This window comes from Myotis lucifugus, unplaced genomic scaffold (genome assembly GCF_000147115.1).
Source record: "Myotis lucifugus unplaced genomic scaffold, Myoluc2.0 scaffold_42, whole genome shotgun sequence".
Taxonomy (NCBI): domain Eukaryota; kingdom Metazoa; phylum Chordata; class Mammalia; order Chiroptera; family Vespertilionidae; genus Myotis; species Myotis lucifugus.
Genome location: NW_005871090.1, coordinates 1199854 through 1225276, shown reverse-complemented (window position 1 = coordinate 1225276; position 25423 = coordinate 1199854). Strand labels below are relative to the sequence as shown.

At 41.3% G+C, this 25423-nt stretch overlaps 1 protein-coding gene across 1 annotated transcript in view; it reads right to left on the bottom strand.

The window, feature by feature from the left end:
- Positions 1–25423, bottom strand: part of SNAP25 (synaptosome associated protein 25) — a 78561-nt gene that overhangs the window by 22719 nt on the left and 30419 nt on the right. The window contains exons 2-3 of the mRNA XM_006087954.3: positions 5573–5708; positions 3860–3901 (exon numbers count right to left, since the gene is read on the bottom strand). Coding sequence (XP_006088016.1) covers positions 3860–3901; positions 5573–5644 — 114 coding nt within the window. The 5' untranslated portion in view covers positions 5645–5708. The remainder of the gene's footprint in view (positions 1–3859; positions 3902–5572; positions 5709–25423) is intronic.

Genomic DNA, 25423 nt, shown 5'->3' with positions numbered 1-25423 from the left:
CACTCTGGAATCCGGTAGACCTGAACTTTCATTTCATCTCTGCCATTTGCATTTGTGTGTCTGATGCAAGTTACTTAAGCAGTGTGTACCTCCATTTCTTCCTTGGTAAAATGGAGATCAAAATGCTGTAGTTATACTCAGATTTTTGATAGCACAGGAGGTGGGTGCCTCTAACCTCGGCATTGTTCAAGGGTCAACTGTAGTCATGAACAGTGGCTACAAGGATTGAGTGAGATAATATATGCTTAATGATGACAGCTTTCAGCACAGTACCTGGCACAGTAGGCTCTCAATAAATATTAGAGTGTACACTTGGCTTCACTGTTTTGCTGACAGCTTTTATCAAAATGACTGGATTGTTCTTTGCAAGAGAGAAGGGCAGGCCTGGGGGCAATATCTCAGGGGAGGCAGAATATTATTTTCTCCTCTTCCTTAGAGATTATTATGTTTTAATAGCTAAGAATGAGAGGAGGCGGTTCTATTTTTGTCTTAGTTCAATTCTTGGTTTCTATTTGAAGTTGCTGGGGTAATTGTCAAAAGCAGGGCAGTTTGAGATGTGAGGGATTTTTTTTTCCATTTTCCCCCCTCTATTTTTTTTCCTCTTTTTGCAGATGAACTAAAATCATGTTTGTGGAACACTTAAAAGTCTTTCTTTTGTCATTCTGAGATGCTTTCCCCCAAATCCAATAATGCGAGCTGAAACTAGCAGAGGCCAGGCACTCTAACTGCCAGAATTCCCAAAGACCCACGTCTGCCTGACTGGGCACAGCTGCCCAGCCTGAATTTTCCACCTTAGCAGAAAGTCCGCCCTAACACAGCCATCGCTGTGGAATGCTTATTCTCTTCTTGTGCCCAATGTGTCTCAAAATATAAATTGGCATAAAAAGAAAAGATGCTAAAACAGGCCTGAAATGTTGGGAAGCCCCGAGGCACCACTCCAGGCTCTTGAACCAGCCTGCCTTAAAGCAGTGTGGCTTTTCCCAGGCTGTTTTCAGAGCCCAAGGTATTCATGTGTAGACTGCTTTTAGTGTTCGCAGCGTTAATATTTTTGTCTGGAATCAAATATTCCCTCCTTTAGGATACATTCATGACTCTCCTACCAGAAGTAATCATTGCCTCCTCTAGGCTCTTAAGGCAGGTATGACCTTGAATTTGGAGAGCTCTTTGTATAGCTGTTTTCCTCCATGATCTAAATTTTTTTCTACTCACTCACCCCCAGGGTTAGACATTCCATACATATTTGCTGAAATGCATCCATCAAAAGAGACAGTACCTCCAGGAGGGAACCAAGTGCTCTATCATTTGTAACCTTTTTATTTTTGTATGGCATTCAGCTCCTCTGAACTTTCCCCACTGACCGCTGTGTAACTTTACATCATCCTTAATGCTAATGTGGCTTCTACTAAAATCCAAGCCGCTACCACACAACTCTGTTACACCCTCCCGTCTGTGAAAGATGGCACAGTCGGACATTCCACAGCAAGTGATATTGTTGGCCTTAGGGAGACATCAGGAGCTTAGTAACCTTTCCTGTCTTTGAGACTGAATCTCAATAGGCATCCTGCTCAATTCAAATTAGATAGCATTGATGCATTTTGGGATGGTGGGCAAGATCCTGGTCTTTTAATGCTCGGGTTTTCTAAATCATTTCTGCCCTTGATGAATATTTAACGCTGGTTCTCTTCAAAGAGAATTTCCTTTTTGATTGAAAAGCAGAAAATCATCTGAATAGCCAATGCCCTAGACATAAGAGGTGTTTGACATACACATAAAAGAACCCAGGAGGAAGTAAGAACAAGTCAGTCTACTCTAATCATGGCTTGCTCATCATTTTCCAAGGATGGACAGGCTAAGAGCCTCCTCTCATTCATTGGAGGAGGGAGAGAGCTTCCATCTGTTTTGCTCCTTGTTCTAAAGATTAACTTCAGGCCTGATCAAGAAACACTTTAGGAGAAACAAACAGGTATGATTTGAGAATCTTACTTCAACCAATAGAGCTTTTAAGATTCCTTTCCCGCAGAGTAAATCGGAGCAGACACTCCTTTTTGAAAACCGGTGGACACTGTCTGCGATTTAAGACCCAAACAAGGTGTCTGCGGCCCAAACACTCTGCTGGGGGAGGGGCCGGTTCAAAGTGGTGCATTCTGATGCATTTGCTCCCGCACATGCCATGTTTGGGGAAGTGTCTTGACATTGCACGGGTAAGCAAGTTGGAGATAGTTCTGCTACTTTAGAGATTGACTTCATTGTGCATGCTTGTAAGTAAAACATTAAAAAATGAGCTTAGAGGCTGTGGTTGAAGGTGATAAAGACGTATCAGGATAATTATGTCAGCAGACCTCTGGGCTCCCTTCAGGTCAATGTCAGAGCTCACACAGAAGATGTTCCTAAGGTTTGTCCTTTCGCTTGCTCTCCGATTGAGGAACAATCAGTCTACTCTGAAAGCCTCTCCAGCACTCCTGGATGTAGGTTATCTGCCTCCTCCTTGGTCTTCAAGTATTTCTGCAGGAATGGTGTTCCCAGAATAGAGCAAACAACAACTTCTCTTCATTTAGAGAGCAAAGGCTGCTTTCCTATGCTGATGAGGACCCTTTAAGGGCCTGCCTCCCTATGGGTGCCAATTTGTGCTACACTGCAGGCTCTATTTGTCATTTTTTTGGTGATAACAGACTATTAAATCCACCTCCCTGCCCTTCCCAAGTGTCCTAGGAGCTCCTAGTTATCACCTCTCCCTGCTCCTCCTGTGGCAATTCACATCTAACCATGATATTTCATTCCTAGCTAAAGCTGAAGAAATAGGGATGATGTTGGCTCCTTTGGTGTGATAGGCAGTTGCCCTTCCTGTTAGCCTGGGAAAATTTATCTTTTTTTCCCCTTTCATGTCCTTGTATAAGCAATTTACAGTGGCATCAGGAGAGTTGGCTCATTTAATTATTCTGCTACAGAGCCTCCAAGATCTCTAAAAATGATAACCACACATGAATTTACACATTGCTTATCAGTTTCAAACCATAGCTAAAGCAGCATCTTACTGAATAAAAACTATTAGGCTTATTTTATTTATTTAAATAAATAGAACCCACCCTATTCTTTTTCCATTTTATCTCTCCCAAAGGGCATGTTCAATTAATCCTTTTATTCTTCCTGGTTGACTGCTGCTCTCCCAAATTGGAACCAGTGAGTTTTATTGCAAGTGGCCTTTTGATTCCATAATTGCTATCTGACCTATTTTACCCATTTAAAAATAGTTTTTGGGAATTCATTAACCATGGCTTGCAAATGGATGTTTAATCCAGAGTCAGGGATATAAAAAAGCTTCTATATTTACATTATTGGTCTTAATATTTCACCCTTATTAAAGAATTATCCTTTTATTTCATGAATTTTATTTTTCCCCCTCTTATATCATGCATTTTAGTGCCTGAGTCCAAACATAAAAATTTCCGAAAATGTTATATGTATAGGGGGTACATATTTTAAAAAGTCACATATGTGGCTGAAGACAGAAGAGGATGTCAAGATTAGATGCAACTTAAAGGCATCAAAGTCATTACAAATAGTTTTTGATGTAGATCATTCCTTTGTATATTAAAAGTCACTCTGATTTGTTTTAATTGGGAGCATTTACTCAAAAATACTGTCCATCTCTGCTTCTCAGATTGTAAAGGTAGTCTGGGCTGGGAGGTGGTACTTTGATGACTACCTGTCAACTTCAATATAGCATCTCCCTCACTATATGGCTTCCAGGTAGGCTCCGTTAACACCAGAATCAATCAGCACAGGGAAAGGCAGGAGGGCCCAGGGAAAGAATATGTTAGCCAGTGGGATCAGTTTATCATACAATATGGTCACTCCTTACCTCTTCAACCAGTTGCAGCATACGACGGGTGCTTTCGAGTGACTAAGACAAAAAAAACATAAATATTATAAGTGCAGGATCCAGAGGTCTTGGAAAATCAGAATTACATTCTTCCCTTGAGAAACGCAAAGGGTTACTATTACATATTCTTTTATATTTGTAACTGAAACACAAAAGGTCTTCCCATTTTCAATCTCTTTCCTTATTATGTAGGCATTCTACATAATAAGATTCCCTAAAGCAATTACATTGCAGCTGATCTTCATACAATCAAAACCATATGAAGCTGATCTTGATATCAGACAAAGTAATCTAGAAAAGATAATTTTTCATGTGCAGGCTGCATGAAAAGAGATCTCAAATACTCAGAGGACTAACTTGACCACCCTGGAATGGGAATATTGAATTTTAAGCACAAATATAATTTTTCATGAATTGAGATGAATCTAACATTGAGGTGTTTTTTTTATTATTATTATAAAGCCCCTAGAAACACAATTGGAAGTTCTTATCAATACAAATTAAACTGATGCCTTAGGGTGAAAAAAATCAAGCATTTTTGAAATAATGAGCCCATAGGAGGCAGCTATAATAATTATCTTCATCCTCAGAAAAGAAAAAAATGAGATGGGAAGTCTGGTCCCTCAGGCAGTGTTGTCACTTTTTTCTCAGTTCCTTTCAGATTACTAGAATCTAACAGTCAGTGTGATGTCTCAAAGCTGTGCTTTTAAGTGACAAACTTATTTTGGACAAGATTCTGCAGAAACAAAGAATGTTAACTTTCCTGGAAGAGCTGTGAGCAGCCTGCTTTTCAAAATAGAATGGCTGTAAGCAGTGCATGCTAGCAAATGTTTCACATCTGGCCTTCCAGAAAAAAAAAAAGAATATATGTGATTTAAGTTTATAAATGATGAATAGCACAAAATTTACAAATAATAAAATATACAATACTCTTTGTTATAAATTCCACATAACCAATTGATTCTACAGAAAGCTTTTGTTGATTTGTGCTAAGCTCTGTGCCCATAACTAAGTACAGGTAGAACAAGTTGGTTCTGACATGAACGCTGGTTGATATTTTCATTTATGTTAATGAGTAAGAGGAAAGTGAAGCAATAAAGACATACCTTGGAACTTTACTCATTTACCAATGATGCAAGAGACTTCTTTGCTGAAGAGAATCATAGTTCTCAAATACTAGAAGTTTTTTTAATCTTTCGTGGTATTCATCGTGTAATAGTTGCACATGTGCACATTTTTAAGTTTAATCTGCATTAAGATTTTCTTCCCTTTCTTAAATCTAGATAATCAACAAAACAATAAATCCATCCCTGATTTGTAGTGTTTGTAGATTCCCACAGTAGAAATACTCTCACGTGTCTGATTTCTAAGTACATCATGGTGTCACTGATGACGAACTTGGCGAAGATGATAGTAATGCACCATTACAGACCCCAAACATGTCAAGAACTTTGAAAGCATAGATAGTAGTAAAAAATAGTAAAATGATTAGGAAGTGATGAGTTTTGAATATGACCTCTGATTTTAATATAATTTATTTAGTTGACAGTTTATGCAATTCAATTTTAATACCAGCTTTCAAAGTTCCAGAAAATGTAACAATCAGCTCTCAGAATTGAGCCTGCTCCAGCAGACTAGTGGGGTGTGTGTGTTTATTTTAATTGAGATATTAGAATAAACCCCATCCCTCACCTCATCAGCCAGCTGGTCGGCCCTCCTCTGCATCTCCTCCAGCTCATTGCGCATGTCAGCGTCTTCGGCCATGGTAACGGTGAGGGATGGCTGGGCGCCTGGGATGGGGTGTCAGTGATGGGTTTGGCCACCCAACCTGGGAAAAAGCAGATTTCAACATGTGAGAGCTTATATGTGTATGTGCGGAAATAGACAATATAAATGGCCCACACCCTGTCTCCGTGATTCAGTCATCTTTTGAGCTGGAAGCCATATTCAAACAGGGGTCAAGAGAATTATACTGTTTTTCCAAAAGAAGCCATAAATGCATACTTGCCAGCTTTACCATGGAGGTAGATACCTATCTACTTACAAGTATTTTTTGAGACACAGACCACGTAAGAGTTAGGAATGATTGGATGGAGGGAGTTGGTTCTGGGTTAATATACTTTTAAACTCACATCTATTTATTTTTATTTTTAACAGTTTTATTGAAGTTTAATTGGCATACAATAAATTCCACATATTTCAAGTGTATAATTTGAGAAGTTTTGACATACACACACACATACACACACACACACACACACATATATGTATATATATATATGTATATATATATGTGTGTGTGTGTGTGTGTGTGTGTGTGTGTGTGTGTGTGTGTGTGTGTGTGTGTGAATCATTACCACAACTAAGGAAATGAACATATCTATCACCCCCAGGCTGAAATAACTACATATATGCTTCCGTCACTAAAAGTTAGTTTGCATTTCCAAAAATTTTATATAAATGGAGTAATACAGTATGCACTATTTTTGTCTCATTTCTTTCACTTAGCATAATTATTTTGAGATTCATTCATGTTGTAGCATGTATTAATAGTTCATTCTTTTTTGTTGCTGAGTAGTATTCCATTGTATGTAGAGGCATTTAGAAGCAAAAGACAGAAAATCTTTAGTCTTTTTCAATTTCTGTCAGATTTCCCAGAGGGCTTATATGGGTGTGTGCAACTATTTTCCAAAGAGGGATGGGTTCTTGGCCCTGAAATGTGACCAGCCCGTTTATTGGTCACTCTCTTGAAATCCTCTATGGTACAAATTACAGGTAGCCTGACTGAGCTACCTCCAGAGCCAACCAGCCCACCTCCTTCCATTCCTACCTTCCTTAACCTTCCATCCTTTCTTCTGTACTTCCTTCCTTCTTAAATATATATTGTGTGTCTATAATATGCCAGCCAGGTCAGTGTTAGGCACTAAAAAGATGGTGATGAATGAGACAGGCATTTCACTGCTGTCACAGAACTACAGTCTAATCGGGAAGATGGGAGTGAAATACGGAAATTAGATTATTCAGGGTGAAGCTAATTATATTTGGGGACATTCCATGGGTACCCATGGGTCACAGCAGGCCTCCCTAAGGAAGTCATGTCCCAGGAATGGTCATAAGACAGAAGGGTTCCAGAAGATAACTACTTGGTGTGATAAAAATGTCTCTGTAAGTAGCACAATTGTAGAAGGCATGGGCTCCTGTCTTGTGGCTGAGATGACCAACATGTACCAGAATTTACCCTCCCTCCTCCATGGTAGATCATAGTCTTTGGAAAATGGCTGCTCAGTTGGAAATTGCATTTCTAGTCCCCAATGTAAGGAAGTCATGCCATGTGGCTAGAGATGGTTTATGAGTTGTAGTCAAAATAGTGTGTGTACCTGCCAGACTAAAGCAATTAGCAGCCATCCCATCTACACTCTTGCTTTCCCCTTTTGCCAGCAAAAATAGGGCCCTGAAGGATGGCGAGGCCATGATTCAGCAGTAACTTGGGTCCTACAATCCACAGCTCCAGGAAACTTGATAGTTGACCAGGAAGACCTGGACCTTCCTATGAGGTGACAAGGCACTTCTGTTGTGCTACACTGCTCAAATGTGAGGGTTTTGTCTTGTTATAGCAGCTGGTGTTGCACTAACTAACAAAGGCCTAGAGAAACTTAAAATGGAATAGAGGCATTGCCCAGAAATATGATTTTCTAACCAAAAACACACTTATATTTGTCCTTCCATTGAAAACTGAAGCTGAGAGAAGAAATTAGATTTAGAGCTTTAGGGCAATACCATGTTTATCATTATTATTTTTATTATTGCTATTATGATTTCTATGAGAAGCACTTGCAAAAATACAATGAAAACTCTTCATCAAAAAAAATCAGGAACATCCTCATTGGAAGGCAAGGAAGCCAAAGTTCACAGAGAAAGGCCCTGGATGGGAGCCTCTCCCAGGCCCACTGCTCCAGTGCTTTTCTGACAGCTAAGATTGAATTTCTCTGGGATTTTAACTGAGAACATATTATTAGAATCTTTCACATTTATCACTCTTGTGAAGTAACTCAGACTATTCAGAATTCCTGGGTAGTAGGGATCCTAAAGTAAAACTTGTTTGGAAATGGTATATTTCACATTCTTTTGTACCCAGTGATTCTTGGGCAGAGCATCAGATATAAAATCATAGTTAAAAAAGGAAGAAAAAGCATCAGGGCTATATTCTACTCATGGTATTAAAAAAAAGGAGTAAGTTTATGTTAGGTTAGTTTTATGGGTAGTCATTTAAAACATCGACTGAGCATCATACCATGAGCCTGCTAATTTTGCACACCTATTCTGGTCACCAGATTATGTAGTTATGATGTGATGTAGAGCTTTAAGTGCTTTGTGTTTTGCTTAAATATGGGTCTCCATTTTAGAAATTAGGGATCTAGGAAACAGAAACTGGAAGGAATTTACACCAAATAATTCTTTAATCTTGAGATGAGCAGAAGCACAATTCCGATGTTCTCCTGAGTGACTGGGGTCTACCCTCCAGAAAGAAACGGTGGGTCATGGAAACAATGAGCAGACTGTGGGCTGGAACTTAGTGGAGTGGATAAGGGCCCTGCATGTCAGAACGTCCTACTTGGTGCTGTGGGCTCTGGTACTCAGTTGCTGGGTGACTCTGGGCAAGTCTATCACTGTCTCCGAGCTTCCATTTTCTCAACAGGGCAAATAATACCAGTCTCACAGGCTTGTTGAGGAGAACATATTATAGAAAGTTCTGATTTACCTTGTTTGTAAGGATGTGGGGGTTTAATATTTATAAAGCCTTGCTCATTCTGGACAAGCCTGTATTCTTTGCTAAGAGTGGAACAAATCCATTATTTATTAATTAGCTTTCCTTCACTAATGGCTGGGCAGGAAGCATGCTGAGTACCCATGGAAGCCTGAAACCAGGGAAACCAGCAGAGTGCCTGAGCCTCCAGTCCCCCCTCCTGGGATTAGCACGCGGGACAAACAAGAGTGTCTTCTCGCCCTGTTCTCCAGCTTTGCATTTTGCTGCTAGTTCCTTGGTGGAACTTCTTCCTTCAATAAACAGGTCAGGTTATTAGAAGGCAGAAGTCTGTGTGCTTTCAGACCTGTAATACTGTTGCAATTTCCCACCCTCCAGGTCTATTTGCTGATGGATGCTCCCTCACACACACTCTCTTCTCTCTCATTCTCTCTGGTTTCATGTCTTTCCTTGGCAATCTCCTCTCAGAGTTGCTATTTTCAGATCTGAAGAATAGCTATTGGGCCCCTTGGCTACAAGCTACAACACCCTGTGAGGAGCTGGCTGATGGGCAGTTGGGGAGATGGCAGAGAAGCCACGTGGCAAATACCTTTGTTTTCATCATTTTCATGGTTCCCCCAGAAGCCCCCACATGTTTGTCCTGCTCTAAAGTGTGGGGATATGTCTGAGGTTTGAGAGGAAGGCTGATGAGTCTGGCAGAGCTCAAATGCAAAGCATTGCAAAGCTAGAAAAGCAACATCCCCTCTCCTACTGAAAATGAGGGACAGCAGGCATGGATCCTCTGTTGGGATGTTTACTGCTAGTGTTGGGCAACTTGTCCCACAAAACCAAAACCCAAGCATATTAACATTCTCAGAGACAGCACTTAATGGTAATTTCAGTGGCTGAAAGGATCTTAGCAAAATGGCATTTATTATCTAGGCGATGTGGAACACTTGACTCACATAAAGTGCATTAAACCTCCTTCCTGTGTGTTGCCCAAGCTGGGAGTGTGGCCCCAGCCAGCAAAGCCTGCTGAGTAAACGAGGAAATAAGAAGCAGAGCCACTCAAAACTATCCCCCGGGGCTCTGATGTAAGACAATCTCCCATCCATTAAGGGCCCAACAGTATTCTATTAATTATTTCAAATCACCATTGTTCAGGGGTCTGGCCCCTAGTAGGTGTTCAATTTATGCTAATTGGCTTATTGAATGAATGGCTGAATGAACTGTTCTGACACCCCCCAGTGGCATTTAATGTTCCCACATCAGCAGTTTTCCTTGTGTGGTTTAGGGCAGTGCTTCTAAAACTTCAAGAGGCATCAGAGTCCTTGGAAACCTTGTGAGAATAGATTGCTGGGTCCCACTCCCAAAGACTTGGAGTCAGTGCTCTGATACGAGATGAGATTCGGCATTTCTAACAAGCTCCTAGATGATGCTGATGCTGCTGGTCCATGACCGGAGCTCCTACCTATAGGACCCCCTATCTCCTGGAATGTCAATGTGTCATCAGGTGAGATGGGAGAAGGTTCTGTGGTCAGACAGAGTGGGGAAACAGTGGGCTCTACTAGGGGTGCTTCAGGGAACCACGTCAAAAGCCAGCTCACTGCCTGTTTTTGTACTAGCCATGAGCAAAGGGTGGTTTTTACATTTTTAAGTGGTTAAAAAGACTCAAAGAAGAATACGTTGTACATGTGAAAATTATATCAAATTCCAGTTTCAGGGTCCATTGGAGCACATCCATGGTCATTGGCTTCCCTATGGTCAATGGCTCCTTTTATTTTTGGTCAATTGATTTATTTTTATTTTTTCAATTACAGTTGACATACAGTGTTATATTAATTTTTAGTGTACAACATAGTAATCAGACATTAATATAATTTATGAGGTGGTCACCCTGAGAAGTCTAGTAGCCATCTAACTTGTCAATGGCCCCTTTCAGGCTACAATGGCAAAGTTGAGTGGTTGCAAGAGACCAACATAACTCTCCAAGCTGAAATATTTACTCTCTGGTTCTATACAGAAAATGTTTACTGATCCCTGGGCTCAATAAACTTAAACAGAAATCCTTAAAGCATTCCTTATCAGTCTTTCATATCCACAAAGCATTGAGTATTTCCTGTAGACAGACACAATGGGTAGTATTTTTTTTCCTCTGTCTGGATTTGACTGTAGAATTCCCTTTTCATGGGGCTTTCCATGATGGGGCTTGTGTTTCCTGAACCATATTGTACAACATGAAATGATGCGTGGAGTAAAATATAAAAACAAATTTGCCTTTGATTGACTATTCCTACTTTAGGACTGCAAACCAGGTCTAATCCATGTTATCAAAGGCAAGGTTCTGGGGTGCCCACACAGGCCTCACAAAGATCCCCAATTTCCATGACCAGCTGCAGGCCAAGGTTCTCAGCCCCAGATGCAGCACTGGACTGTTTGCATCAGACGCAGAAACATCTGAGGTCACTGTTGAGGTATGTGGTACAAAGTGAGCAGGCTTCAGTTACTCCTTGAGGTCAAGTGTAATTTGTAAAGCTCTTCATGGTCTAATGTTGCATCCAAATCCATTTGAGACCCACAATGAACACAGAGCAGATGGATTGCAGAGACGACCCTTTCTCCATCATCCAGGGCAGGGGTCCTCAAACTTTTTAAACAGGGGGCCAGTTCACTGTCCCTCAGACCGTTGGAGGGCCAGACTATAGTTTAAAAAAAAACTATGAACAAATTCCTATGCACACTGCACATATCTTATTTTGAAGTAAAAAAACAAAACGGGAACAAATACAATATTTGTATTTGCATGTGGCCCGCGGGCCGTAGTTTGAGGACCCCTGATCCAGGGGCTTACTTATTTACATACTTTAGGCTTTCTCAGTGCAGAGTCTGAACTCAAATACGAGGTTAAGACCTAGGAAGAAGTGGTGAGAGTGGCTACAAGAAGTGTGTGTTTTTGATATGCCAGGTGTACAGAGGCATAGATGGCTATTTTGCTGGGAACATTGGTCTTTATTCCAAGCTCCATAGGGCAGGAAGTCTTGGAGAAGGTGTAATTCTCTCTATGTTTCACCTTTTAACTATGAAAACAAACCAACAAACCAATCTCCAGTTCTTTTTTTTTCTTGTCTTTATTCTTATTTTTACTTCTCTTTTCTTCCTCAGAGGTATTATGGTGTTGTTCTTCTTATATCTTCTTGAATTAAGAAAAGATTCATTTATTTTGCATTTTTCTTGTTTTGGGTACAGTATTGCTATAAATTATCTTCTATGTGTTACTGTGGCCCTATCCTATAGTTTTGAAATATAATATGGCTTTTGTTATTTGTTTTTAAATAGCGTTGTATTTTATTTTTAATTTCCTTTTATTAATAGTAAAGATTAGTATTGCACCTGTATACCCCATTTCACTATGTTGTTATGTTACACAAATTTGGCCAAACTCAAGGGATGAAGATATAGACCTATCCTTTTCATCTTCATAAAACAAACCCAAACAACAGTAAACCAGTATTATGCATCGAAGCTGTGGGAACTCTCATTTGCCTCATGACTAAGAATTTAACAGTGGGGCAGTGGCCTGATTACTCTAGGTTTTCATCCTCACCTTCTAGAAGGAGCCAGCACTTGGGTGTCTGGAGGCAGGAGCTAATTATCTCTTTCCCTGACTGTAGTGCTATGAGAAATGTGATCAAGGGTGGGCCTAGTGCTTTATTTTCACTGAACAAAATCTCTCCTTGAAGTTAATGGAACTATAAGACCCAAAGTGCCTATTTTAAGGGAATAGTGAAACATAGCAACAGCTGCTGAGACAAATCCCGAAGATTCCCCACGTGCACTGGGAGCATTTTCTATTCTGAAGAATAAGAATTCACCCCAGGTTTGTAGCAGCCTTTCTCGACTAAGAAAAATCAGCTGCATTTGTTCCAACAGTCTGTCACATATATTTTGTTGTCAAAATTTTATGCGCAATAAAAGTCATTTATTGAGAACTAGCTATTGAATAAGAATCAAACCAGGAGCTTTATATAAAACTGGGGGTTTGTCTAGAACCCCAAACCTTTGCTACTCCAAATGTGGTCACCAGACCATCAGCGTCAGCCTCGCCTGGGAGCTCAAGCTCCACTGCACACCCACTGGATCAGATCACCTTGCACAAGCATCAGAAGTTTGAGAACTGCTGCTCAAAGCCACATTATCTCCACAATAAGCAGGAAAAGAACGAAATACAACTTGACTTGATAACCAACCAAAGTCACAGAGCTGGTCAGCGGAACAGGCTGAGTGTCACTCCTTGGGAGCCTGACTCTGTGCCTGTACATCCGCTACTGCACCACAGGCCATTAGGTCACTCTGCCCACTCAACACGACCTGCGGGCTTCCAGCAGCATTTGCTTCTCAAGCAGCCTGAAAGCTCCATGGGCCATGGCTCTGAGTGTCTTGCAACAGTGTCCTGTTGTAGGGGGGTGGACACACTGGTTGATTTTCATGAGACAAAGTCTTTCATCCAGAAAACAAAGGGAAGATGCTTATCAGAAAAAGCATCCTGGAGATTTTCCATCTTCCTCAAATAGCTGTTTGTGAAGTCTAAGACTTGATGTTTAAGATCATGAGAGTTCAAAAGGGAGAAGACACTGAGGACTTTGAGTATTGGAGACTGTACAGATTGTGCTGATACATTCTTCTTCCTCTGAGAATGAGGATAATTAAAGGGCATGTCTTAATGCTAAACTAAGGTCCAGAGCGAAGGATAATTTTAGAAGGTAACAGGTAGCAAGGTTCTGTTTACGCTTCTGTTTGTAAAAATGGCCATTTCTTAAATACGCTGTGTCTGTGGTTGTGCAAGACCTTTAAAGTGTGGGCTGGACTTAGCTTCCTGCTCTTCTGTTTGAACATTCTTGTGCATAAAATTCAACCTCCTTCTCTTTTCATAGTGGCAACTACTGGTTTTAATAACTTTCATGGTTGAATTAAAAGATTATCTTTCAAATATGAAGACTAAATGGCTCATGAATGACTGATTTACCATCTTATATCCATGTTATGCCCATTGTCTGGTTTATGGATAAATCACAAGTGCTCACAGCAGGGCTTCTCAGTAGCATGGTCTGAGGTATCCTTGCATCTAAACCTTTTTAGTTGCCTGTTAAAATGCAGATACCCCATCACACCACCTATGGAAAGAGATCTATGAAGGTAGGGCTGAAATTCGCATTTTTAACAATGACCACAAGTCCTTCTTATGTCCCAGAATAGGAAGATTTGTGCTCAGCATCATGTGGAGTGAAAGGACTTTCCAAGTATCCTATAGGAAACTGGTAATCCTATGATAAAATCATCAAGAAATGCAAGCACATGGTTCTGTAGCAGTTAGGAAGCAATCTTAAAAAAAAAGTTTTTATTGATTTTTTAGAGAGAGAGGAAGGGAGAGGGACAGAGAGATAGAAACATCACTGAGAAACATCAACGACAGGCTGCCTCCTGCACGACCCCCATTGGAGATCAAGCCCGCAACCTGGGCATGTGCCCTGACTGGGAATCAAACCAGTGGCCTTTTGGTTCCCGGGTCGATGCTCACCACTGAGCTACACCAGCCTGGCTAGGAGGCCATGTTGATCTGAGGTGGAAACCTTCTTTTCTCTCCACCATGTTCTTTTATTTGATGTCATAGAATGTACCATGTTAAATAGTACATACTCATTGATGTCATAGTATGTCTCATGTTAAAAACACCATGAATGCATTTCTCATAGGAAAATTAGGCTTTAAGAACCATTACAAATGACAGATATTTCAACCAGCTCACAGAAGTGTCATCATCACCTTCAGTGTCTCCGAGGGGAGGCACTGACCACCATTAGAGCCTAATTCCTTTCAAGCTTGGTTTATTTATTTTCTAAACCACCACACCCCACCCCATTCCTAAATGGGACTTTACATTTAAATATATAAACATATTCAGTCCTGATCTCGTTCCTTTTGAGAAGGGAAGTCTGACTTCCCCAAAGAGTGCCTTGGCTATTCTGGGATTGATGACAGCATAGCTGACAGGCGGTGTTGGCTTGGTTTTTGTGTTTTAGGGACCTGGGTCCAGGGTGGCCTGGCATTTCAATGCAGCTAGCTTTGGCATCTTGTAATTACAACAGGGCAGCCAGCCACAACCAACACTGATTATGCCTAAATTCCCCCTTTTCAAAAATGCCAATGTTGCCTTTGTCTGTTTTGCAAATGTGGCCAAATGGGTATTTAGCACTGAGGTTTGTATTATGCAACAGTTTCTGATTGTTTACTTGGAGCAGAAGCAAGGAGGACTCGCTGACCAGGAGAGAGGGAAGGGCAGAACCGAACCTCAGCTCATTTACCCTGATCATAGTCAAAGCAAACCACAGTAATCGCTTCATCCACTTAGACAATATTTACTGAGTGCTACTGTGAGTGCAGTCACATCTGGCTCACAGCTGGAGTGGACTGGCTGCCCCTACAGGATGGCTGGAGGGGCTCTGGCTAGAAGCCTTTTGCTTTCGGGTCTCCTCCTCCAACTTGCCTAGGAGAGAACTGATAAAAATGTTTGTATTCCAAGGTACTGAACTTGGTTCCTGGGAGAAGAGCGATATTGTGTTGGACTAACACTCAGCCACATGAAAAACAAGTTTTTCATTGCTCCCTAAATACATGATTCCACACAGGAGTGCATGAACAATCCAAGACCAAGCAGAAAGACCCCCACTTTCATTGAAACAAATGCTTTCTGAGCCCACAGACCAAGTCAACAGTGAGAGGGAAGTGGCTATATGTTCAGTAGTGGATGCTGTTGCGTTCTGCTCGCATCCTGGGATCTCCTCACTGCTCCATGTGGTCTTCCTCCATTTCTGCATACTCTACTCCTGACTTACACCTGTGATTCTCTTTGTAAGAACACCCTATGTCCGTGGTCAGCAAACTGCGGCTCGCGAGCCACATGCTGCTCTTTGGCCCCTTGAGTGTGGCTCTTCCTAAGCCTTAGGAGTACCCTAATTAAGTTAATAACAATGTACCTACCTATATAGTTTAGGTTTAAAAAATTTGGCTCTCAAAAGAAATTTCAGTCGTTGTACTGTTGATATTTGGCTCTGTTGACTAATGAGTTTGCTGACCACTGACCTAGGGCCACTTCACTGATCCATGGAGAGCTGCAAGTACTTGGGTTTCTCCAGGGCAGACCCATAGCTGGCAGCTAACTGGCACAGGAGTACAGAACCCAGATTTTTTTTTTTGGCCTTAAAGTGAAACACACCTTTGAGGTGTAATGGATACTCCAAAGGTCCTCTTGGGGTCATACCAAAGCTAGGACCTCACCCTCATTGCTCCACTGCCTGGCTTCCTCTCCATCTTGCAGTCCTACTTCTCCCTCCCCTTTTCTGTTTTTTCCTGGGAGCACATCCTTAATAAGACACTTGCATGTGGATCATTACCTAATTGAGTTTTGGCATTTTTTGTTATTTTTGCCTTTCTTTTGGAGACATGATGAACAAACAGCATAACAGGTAAATGAGGTTGATAACCATGACCTCTATTCTCCTAGAAAAGGTACACATGGTGAAGACACCCAAGGCCAGGTCCTCTATATCCTTGACCCGTTATCTTTGTGAATAGTTTATCCAAAACCCTAGGCTGCTTGTGCCTTCATCACAATGCAAGCATAAACGCACACCAGGTTATTAATTTACTTAATCATTTAAAAATTGATTTCAATGAACTCATGATTCATGCTTAACCTTATTCTAAGTAATAATATCTATAAAATCAGATTTTTAAATGTTAGGTTTTCTTCAAATACATTAAAATAGATATACAACTGCCCTAGCCAGTTTGGCTCAGTAGATAGAGTGTCGGCCTGTGGACTGAAGAGTCCTGGGTTCTATTCCGGTCAAGGGCACATGCCCAGGTTGCGGGCTCGATCCCCAGTAGGATGTGCCAGAGGCAGCCAATCAATGATTCCCTCTCATCATTGATGTTTCTATCTCTCTTTCCCTCTCCCTTCCTCTCTGAAATCAATAAAAATATATAAAAAATAGATATACAACTAATAACTTTGAACAAACTTTATCATCCTCTTAAATTCATTTGGTGAACCATCAAGGGTTTGTGTGTGTGTGTGTGTGTGTGTGTGTGTGTGTGTATGTATGTTGTTGGTCCAGGACTATGCCATTGGCCTAAGAATTAAATTTGGCTCTTCATTCTGTCAGGGTTAGGGAATTCTCTTGGCCACTGATTCTCACCTGGAGAGCTTGTTAAAACTCAGCTTGTGGTTGCAGTAAGTGATTCTGGGGTGGGGTCTGATAGTTTGCATTTCTAAAAAATTCTCAAGTGATTCAGGGAACACACTTTAAGAACTGTTACTCTTATCTTCTCTGGTTATGAGGTCACCTTAATTCTGTAATATTGTATCTTCTCTGGATAAGCCTTTTATGCAAGCTGCTTCCCAGAGTTCTCAAAGGAACAGAAAGCTGGAACTTCATTGTGTTGGTAGAACAGGTTGTCCAGCTAGGATTGTAATAAACACTTGCATGGAAAGAATTCATCCTGAACTTGTTTTCCTTATAAAAAAAATACCTAATTTCAAAGTCATGGGAGAGGAAACCTACAAATGTCATCTACTGTAACTACTGGAGGCTGCAGATACCTACTAAGTAATTACTGAGATAAGCAGAGGACAATTCGCAGCAGACTCCAAGGAACAAAGCCATCAACATGGGGAGAAAGTTGTATGAAAATAGAGTTTAGTTCAGTAAAGAACCTTGAAGAGATCTGTCCAAATTTGGGTTGGAAGCCTTAGATGGTGTGAGTTCCTGTTCTTGGAAATATCCAAGGAATGGCTAGTGGCCTCTAGTGGTTGAGATTTACTAACAAGAAGGGCTCTATGAAGGAAGTCAAGGTGAATTTATGGTGCTGATGCCACAAGTCTAGGTCCCCACACAAGAGTAGGTTCTTTGTAGCCATGGGAATTGAGATTTCCTGAATAACTGGGGCAAATCCTTTAACACAACTCCTCAATATCCACTTCTTCCACAGGCAGATGTAGAGGTAAGAATCTTGATGGAGCTAACTCTGCCCTTTTGTCCCTTTTGGGAAAGGTTTGCTGTACAGGAAACAATGCCATCTGCTTCTTGATATCCATTGTGGTTGGAAACAAGAAGAATATTTCCTAAGTGGACAAACTCCCAGGAACTAGCTGACTCACTTGCAAAGTCTGCTTCATAGAGGTGAGTGAACCAAAAATGCCACCCTACCATCATTTCTCAGATTCATCTAATGATCTCATATCAAGCAATGCAGGCATTCATCCTGGCCTTTATTTTCACTTTTGATGGAGATAATTATTATTTTTTGGCCTTAGATAACAGTTCTTCTATGTCTCTCATTGAAGCAACCAGGACCTACAAACACAATTCCACTCCAAACAAACTCATCATGCACCAAGTTACTAAGTAATTACGCTACGAAACTGACAAAAACATTATTTGCTCTAGAAATGAATTCCCTGCAGGGTTTCTTAAATAGTAAAGCTGCTAGCTTACATTCTAGCATTTTATAGATCATTAAATATTTGACAAAGAGAGTGGGAACAAAAAAATTTAAAAGTCTTGCCAAAGTGTCAGGAGTCCCAGCTGATGGTAGGAGAGCTCCAATTGATGTTAAAGGGTCTCTGAAGTGATTGTGTAGGTCAACGGGAACAGAAGAATGATTTGTAAAATTAGATTTACTCGACTCTCCAGTTGCTTAAGATGAGTAACTGGTGTGACTGTAACCACCCCAGTGTATAAATCTGGCTTCTCCAGTTACTCAGTTTGACATTCACTATCATTAATATGGAGTGGATTTAAAAAGCACTTTGGATTAGACTTTGTGCACAGAGGGCCTGGGGAATTTTACAAACCACACAGAGAGCATGTACTGAGAACATCAGAAGGAAGGAAGCTTTCTGTGGCCAAATGGTAAGGTGATCATGCTGGATAAATTTCCGCTCATTGTGAGTGTCCTGTGTTCTTCTAACATTGAATGTGTGTTTGATCATCAGGTAGTTTCAAGGTGCAATTACAAAAAAGTGAAAACATGACTGGTAAAAATATACAGTGAATACTAGGTATATGTCAAAGATTTAACTCATTACTGAGGAAACCACGAATGATAAAGCTGGTTCAAAGAAAATCTAAGCAACCATTATGTCCGAACAACTGGTCGACCAGTCACTATGACATGCACTGACCACCAGGGGGCAGATACTCAACGCAGGAGCTGCCCCCGGTGGTCAGTGTGCTCCCACAATGGGAGTGCTGCTCAGCTGACCGACCCATCCTGGCAGCCCACCAGCCCCGGGGCAGCCACTCACTCCCTCAGTAGTCATGCAGGTCCAAACACTCACTCCCTCAGTAGTCCTGCAGGTCCAATCTCCAGAGAACGGGCCAGGCACCGATGGACCAGCACTGCTGGCACAATCCTGATAGTGCCACTGGCCTCCTGGAAGTCGGCCTCAGGCACCGCAGCTGCTTCCACTCCCTAGATGCTCCGCAAGGAAGAAACGATATAAAAGTGGCTGCCAGGTGGCTCCCGACAACTGGCATAAATGTCAGCAGAATGGATCCGGATCCCGGGCTGGCAAAGGCATCCCACTGCCTGCCTGGAGGGCTGATTGCATCCTGGCCCCTCATCCCCTCAGGACGGGCATCAGATGCAGAGCTCACGGCTGGTGAGTGCCGTTGCTGCACCAGCACGAGCCTCTCCCAATCAGGACTGACTGGGCGCGAGCCTGTGGCAGGCACAGTGGGACCGGGATAAGCCGGAGCGGCATTGGACTGCCGGTTTTAGCCTAATCCCCACAGGCCACACTGAGGGACCCCACCTGTGCACAAATTCATGCACCAGGCCTCTAGTTCATATATAAAAAAATAAAGATGTAATATGCAAATGGTCATTACGCCGTGAAGTGTAACGACCAACTGCATAATGACCGGATCACGGATTAGCAGGAGGGTGGGGCAGTGAGCTACAAGCAGGCGGTGGAGAGCTCCAGGAGGGGGCAGGGCAGTGGGCAGAGAGCTACAGGAGGGCAGTGGAGAGCTCCAGGAGGTGGCAGGGCAGCAAGCTATGAGGGAGGGCGGGGGGGCAGAGGGAGCTACAGGAGGTCAGGTCAGTGGGCGGAGAGCTACTGGAGGGCGACAGCAAGCTACTGGCAAGATACTGGCACACGGATTCATGCGCAGGGCTACTAGTATATAATAATTCTGAAATGAGATTGATAAATTAGATACAAAACTGCTTAATATTTTCTGGGACAAAAAAACCCCAACCTATAACCTCTATAGTTATCTTTTCTACCAGACAGAAAGCACTTAAAATTTTAGCATACAAAAATCTCCAAGTTATCCAACATGTAACTTCACAGGGTCTGGAGCCTGATCAAAAGTGAATAGTTGCAGCTCTAACTGGTTTGGCTCAGTGGATAGAGCATGGGCCCGTGGCCTGAAGGGTCCTGGGTTTGATTCTGGTCAAGAGCATGTACCTTGGTTGTGGGCTCGATCCCCAGTAGGGGAATGCAGGAGGTACTATTTTTTCATCAATGTTTCTAATTCTCTATCACTCTACTCTCCCTTCCTCTCTGTAAAAATCAAGAAAAAAATATATATATATATAATTTATAAAGTGAATAGTTGCAAAATAAAGAGAATTATATAATTCTTGGATGAATCCCTTAGACATGTATCCAACCTTTTTGCTTTATTTTCAAGTTTAGGATGATTTTTCTTTTTAAAAATATTTATTTTATTTTATTTTATATTTTCCCACCACCCTTTGGATAATTTCCTTAATAACAGAAACAGGTGAGATTTTCCCTGGACACTACGCCATGGAATTTGGTAACAGTCACCAGGCAAACTTCTGCTTTGGAAGGCTGAGTGGATATTCATGCTTCTCCTAGTGTGTTTAGTGAAGACTTAGGAAAACCTTATTCCCATGGTTATTGAATCTGAGGAGGGGACACATTAAAAATCTCTTGGGGAGCTTTAAAAAATCTAGATGGCCAGTTAACAGCCCAGACCAAATCAATGAAAATCTCTGAGAATGGGTCCCAGGCAGCAGTATATTTTAAAGTTCTTCAGGTGATTCTAATATGCACCAAGACTGAGAAGCACTGTACTACTTAGAATCATATATGTGTATATGTATGTATGTATGTACATAAATGTATTTTTATGTGTATATATATACACATACATACAGGGTATCCCAAAAATATATATACACTTTAACAGCTGATAGTTCAATTTTGAAACTGAAATGTATTTTACTAAACACTGCCTTTATAGTTATTCAAAATTTGTGTATACATTTTTGGAGAATATGTGTGTGTAATGTTTTTATTTTACTGTTAACTACTTTTAAAATTTTTCATTAATCATTAAACATTGCTCGAATGCCATTGTTAAAGACTGTTATGTTTGATCATGTAAAGATATTATGATTTATTTGGCTAATCTTATTCCTGGATTTTTAATTCTGCTTTCTTTTTTCTGGCATTGTAAGTTAACTGCCATGTACATGTTTATACAAAACCTTTATCTACATCTTGGATTGTTTCCTTACAATGCATTTCTGGGAGTGGAAATTTACAGGTCAAAGAAAATAATTATTTTAATGACATCTGAGATATATTACTAAAATATATACTTTCTAACTAATGATTTCATCAATTTTTATTTATAAAATATTTGTATATCCCAAGAACAGTTAAAAATTTATTTCTAATCTTTCTCAGTGGTCATTTTTATGTAACTTTTTAATCTAGCTAAAACTTATTTTAGATGTATATAAGGAAAGAGCTAAAACTCTAATTTGTTATTTTTCCAAATAGGCCCTTTCCTCAACATCATTTGTGGAATAATTCATAGCTTCTCCATTAGTTTCTGATGCAAAGAAGTTGACAATACAATATGTAGGTTAGTTAAGTGTACTTTGTAATAGTAAAGAGAATCACAGAAGCACATGAGAAAGGTTGAAACTACAAACAAACTATGTTGAGCGTATTCTTGTCATGACTTTAACCACTACCATTTCCTAGAGCTTTCTAGTTCTGGTTTTAACTCTCACTCACTTAAAGAACTCTTAGGTGCTGGAAAACAACTCAAAGCTCATCCTCTCTAAGATGGCTTTAATCTGTCCTCAAGCAGCTTGTAGCTTTGCCAATAACAGCCCTGCCTAAATCCGTCTGTTCTACTTTAAATATTCACCTCTGTAATATTGGTTATACCCTTGCATTACCTCTGAGTAAAGATTTTTCTACATAATGTCCCAGATAAGCTTATTATCAATTCTGAATTAGTGGGATCCATTTTTATATAAGTATATACTTAGTTTTTATATTATTTCCATAATTATTAAAGTCTCATTGTTCTGTGCTTAAAAGCCCTATTTAAAAACATTAAATGAAGCCTGAAGTTATCAAAGCCACATTATCCAAGGAAAAGGAGACCAGAAATTTTAATTATGCTCAAGGAAACAGAAACATTTTCAATGAACCCAGGACACAGTTCTTCTCCCTCCTACTAAGTTTTTTAATGAGTTGTGCTCCATTAGCACTACTACTCTTTATCCGCTTTGTTGAGTCTGAGAAATTGTTATTGTGCCTCTCTGATTGCCAGGTATCATACAAACAGTAGTGATCGCGTGTTACAAAGAGGGACAGCTGACTTCAGTGAATTTCCACCCACAACCCTGAAAAGGCAGAGGAAGGTGTGCGTGTGTGTGTGTGTGTGTGTGTGTGTGTGTGTGTGTGTGTTACTATTCCAGACACTGCGGGGAGCTTATCCTGACTCCACTCTCTTCAACCCAGCCTGTCTTGGTTAAGGGGTTAACTTCTTACTTGAAGGATACATGCAAGGTGGTGGGCAAGAATTAAGGGTGTCATCTATGTCTAGGGGAGCAGGCATCACTTGATGGCCCTATAAGCAATCAAACTTTTAAGTGCTTTCCAGCACCAAAGAGTCCATGCGAGACCATTCTAACTTCTGAAAACCTGGCTGGTTGGTGGTCACGGTCATTACACTCACTGAAGGGCTCACTTGGACTTTGTAATCCAGAAAACTCAAATAGGCAGACTTTTAGATTTTCTCTTACCTTTCTCAAAGGCCAGCCTATGGGTTGCCCTGATACCTCTAGGGAAACGATGCCTTGATGTCTAGAAGCCCAGTCCCTGCCATGGCTGAGCTGGAGGAAGAAGCTGAGGGTAACTTTCCTGAGGTCAGTGAGGCACAGAGCAGGCTGCCTCTGTTTTGGGAGAAGTTCCCGAGGCTTTGGGACAGCCCAGTGCTTGGAAAAAAAGGTTCCAGACTCCAGGCAGGCCTGACTGGATCACACCACATTTTGGGGCCATGATTACTTCCCTTGGAAGATTCTAAATGCTTCTTCCTCCACCCACTGCAAGTGCCTGGGCTTCCTATCCTGCTTCTTTTGCCCCCGCAGTGCTCACAAAGCAAGTAGCTCAAGATGGGGCCAGTGGCTCAGCGCAAGCCCTGGCTTTATAGGAAGTTCAAAGCAGGAGCCTCCTCCTCCTTTTAGAGCTCCACAAGCTCCCGGCAGAGACACGCATCTCTCCTGGCTGTGAGAATGGAGGGAAAAGGAGGTGGTCCTAGACTGGCCTCTCCCAGGATCCAACTCTGAGCCAAGAATCTGTGTGCAGGGTGTTTCTTAGGGAGACCAGGGAGGGAGTGGAGGAAGTAGGTAAACAAAGAAGCCGAGCAAACCACGCTTACGCTGCAGGGAGCTCTGGAGTGTAAAACGCACCTCAAAGCTGAAGAGCTGGGATTTTAGACTCCCTCCCACATCAGTCAGTTATTGGTGAAAGCCACGGACTGTGGCAAGGGCGCAAAAACTCCCAGGCATCGCTGATTGTCTGTACGGGTGATGCAATCTGCCATGGTGTTACACACAGGCAGGCCTCTGTGTGGTTAGAGTCATAGGCTGCCTTTAGCAGCAACACCTGCAGAAGCTGTGCAAGGGGCTGGTAAAAGGGACCCAAGGGGACCCCATGGGGGTCCCGCAGTGCCTGTTATAGAAACTCTCTGGGGACAGATTTTCTTGTAGCTCTCGGCTGAGCATACTCCAGAACTAGAGAGGAGCCATCTTGCCAAAAGCAGGTGGTAAGCCATCTGTGAGCTCCATGGGAACACAAGGGCACATCCTGCTTAGAGAACACTGCCAGTCAGCAGGGTGGAAGGCCTGGCCAGGTCACCCTGAAACCTGCCTGGTCAGGCCCTTTGTGGACATCCACACCTTTTCTCCAAGGTATGTGTGTGGCATGCTGATCACAGGACGTTTTTGTCATAAACTGTACATGCAGCTGTCAGACAACTCGTGTAAGTACCCCAGATACACCTTTCGAGTGACCATTGAATGACACCCAGAGAGGGATTATTCTGCAAATACAAATCACATTCTCCACCCTCATCACTCTGAGAAGTTTAACAACACTCCTTGCTAAATGTCCGAGACCTTTGGCTGCTCAGCCACTCATTCAAAGACACTAATAATAAAATGATCAGAGCATTTAGTGTCTGCCAAAGTTGGGATCTGAAGTAAGAGAGCCCGAATCCAGGGTCTTCACCACTGACCATAAAGTTAGAGTATGGTGGACATGCAGCCCTTAGCACTCAGGAATGGATTCTGGATGTGAAGAAGCCAGATTCCCCCCAGGATTTGGTTCAGGTCTGCTGGTGAGTGAATTCTAGTTTAAGAGTTAGATCCTATTTTAGTCCTCACTTACTCTTCTCACAGTTTATAGGTTAGGATTGAAATATAAGGCAAAGAAAAGTGACTTGGCCAAGATCACACAGTTCTTAGAATCCTTAGCACCTCATTCTTGGTCAATGGTCTTTCTACCCACCATATTGTCTCAGTCTCCTTAGCTATCTTCTTCCTTAGAAACAATAATGAAAAAGTTAACACTTACTAGATCCTTAGTATAATATGCATCAGGTGCTTTGCTAAGCACTCCATATGCATTATTTTATTTAATCCTAGTTATATGCCTGTGACATAGGAATCTACTGTTATCTTCTTTTTCTTTTTTTCAGATGGAGAATCTGAGCTTCAGGGAGATTTAAATATTTTGCCCAATGCTACACAGTTAGCTGTGGCCAAAACCTAAATCTCTTTTATTTTAGATTCAATTGCTTTAATTAGTGTCAAAAAATTATCCCAAACTGGGAACTAAAGCAAAAGAATGATAGTGTCCTTTTATACCATACTGGATCATTGTCTAATTGGCTCACCCAATGATTATGCAATTTCTAGGGGAAAGTGCTTTTGTTTGGCTTACTATTTTCTCCCTCTCTCTTTCTCTCTCTCTCTCTCCCCCCCCTCTTTTTATCAGCTTTATTGAGTCATCATTGATAGACAATAAATGAACATTTTAACATGTATAACCTGATACATTTTGTCATATGTACATCAACATGAAACCATAACCACAATCAAGGTAAGAAATACATCCATCACCTCTAAAGTTGTTATTATTTACTCTTAATCAGAGGCCAGGTTGTCAAGTCAGATGTTACTTTATAGGAGATTGAGTGTATATGGTTTTTGTCCAGTGCAGATGCAAATGATTTCTCTTTGGTAGAAAAGGTAATCCCAAGTGTTACAGTTTTATTGCCTTATAGAACATTAATCAGTTTCATACTTAACTGAACAAACTTATTTTCACATTCCTTTCCTTTTATCTGTATAAATCTTTGTTCCTTAATACTCTGTGGATGAGCTTGACCAGCCTA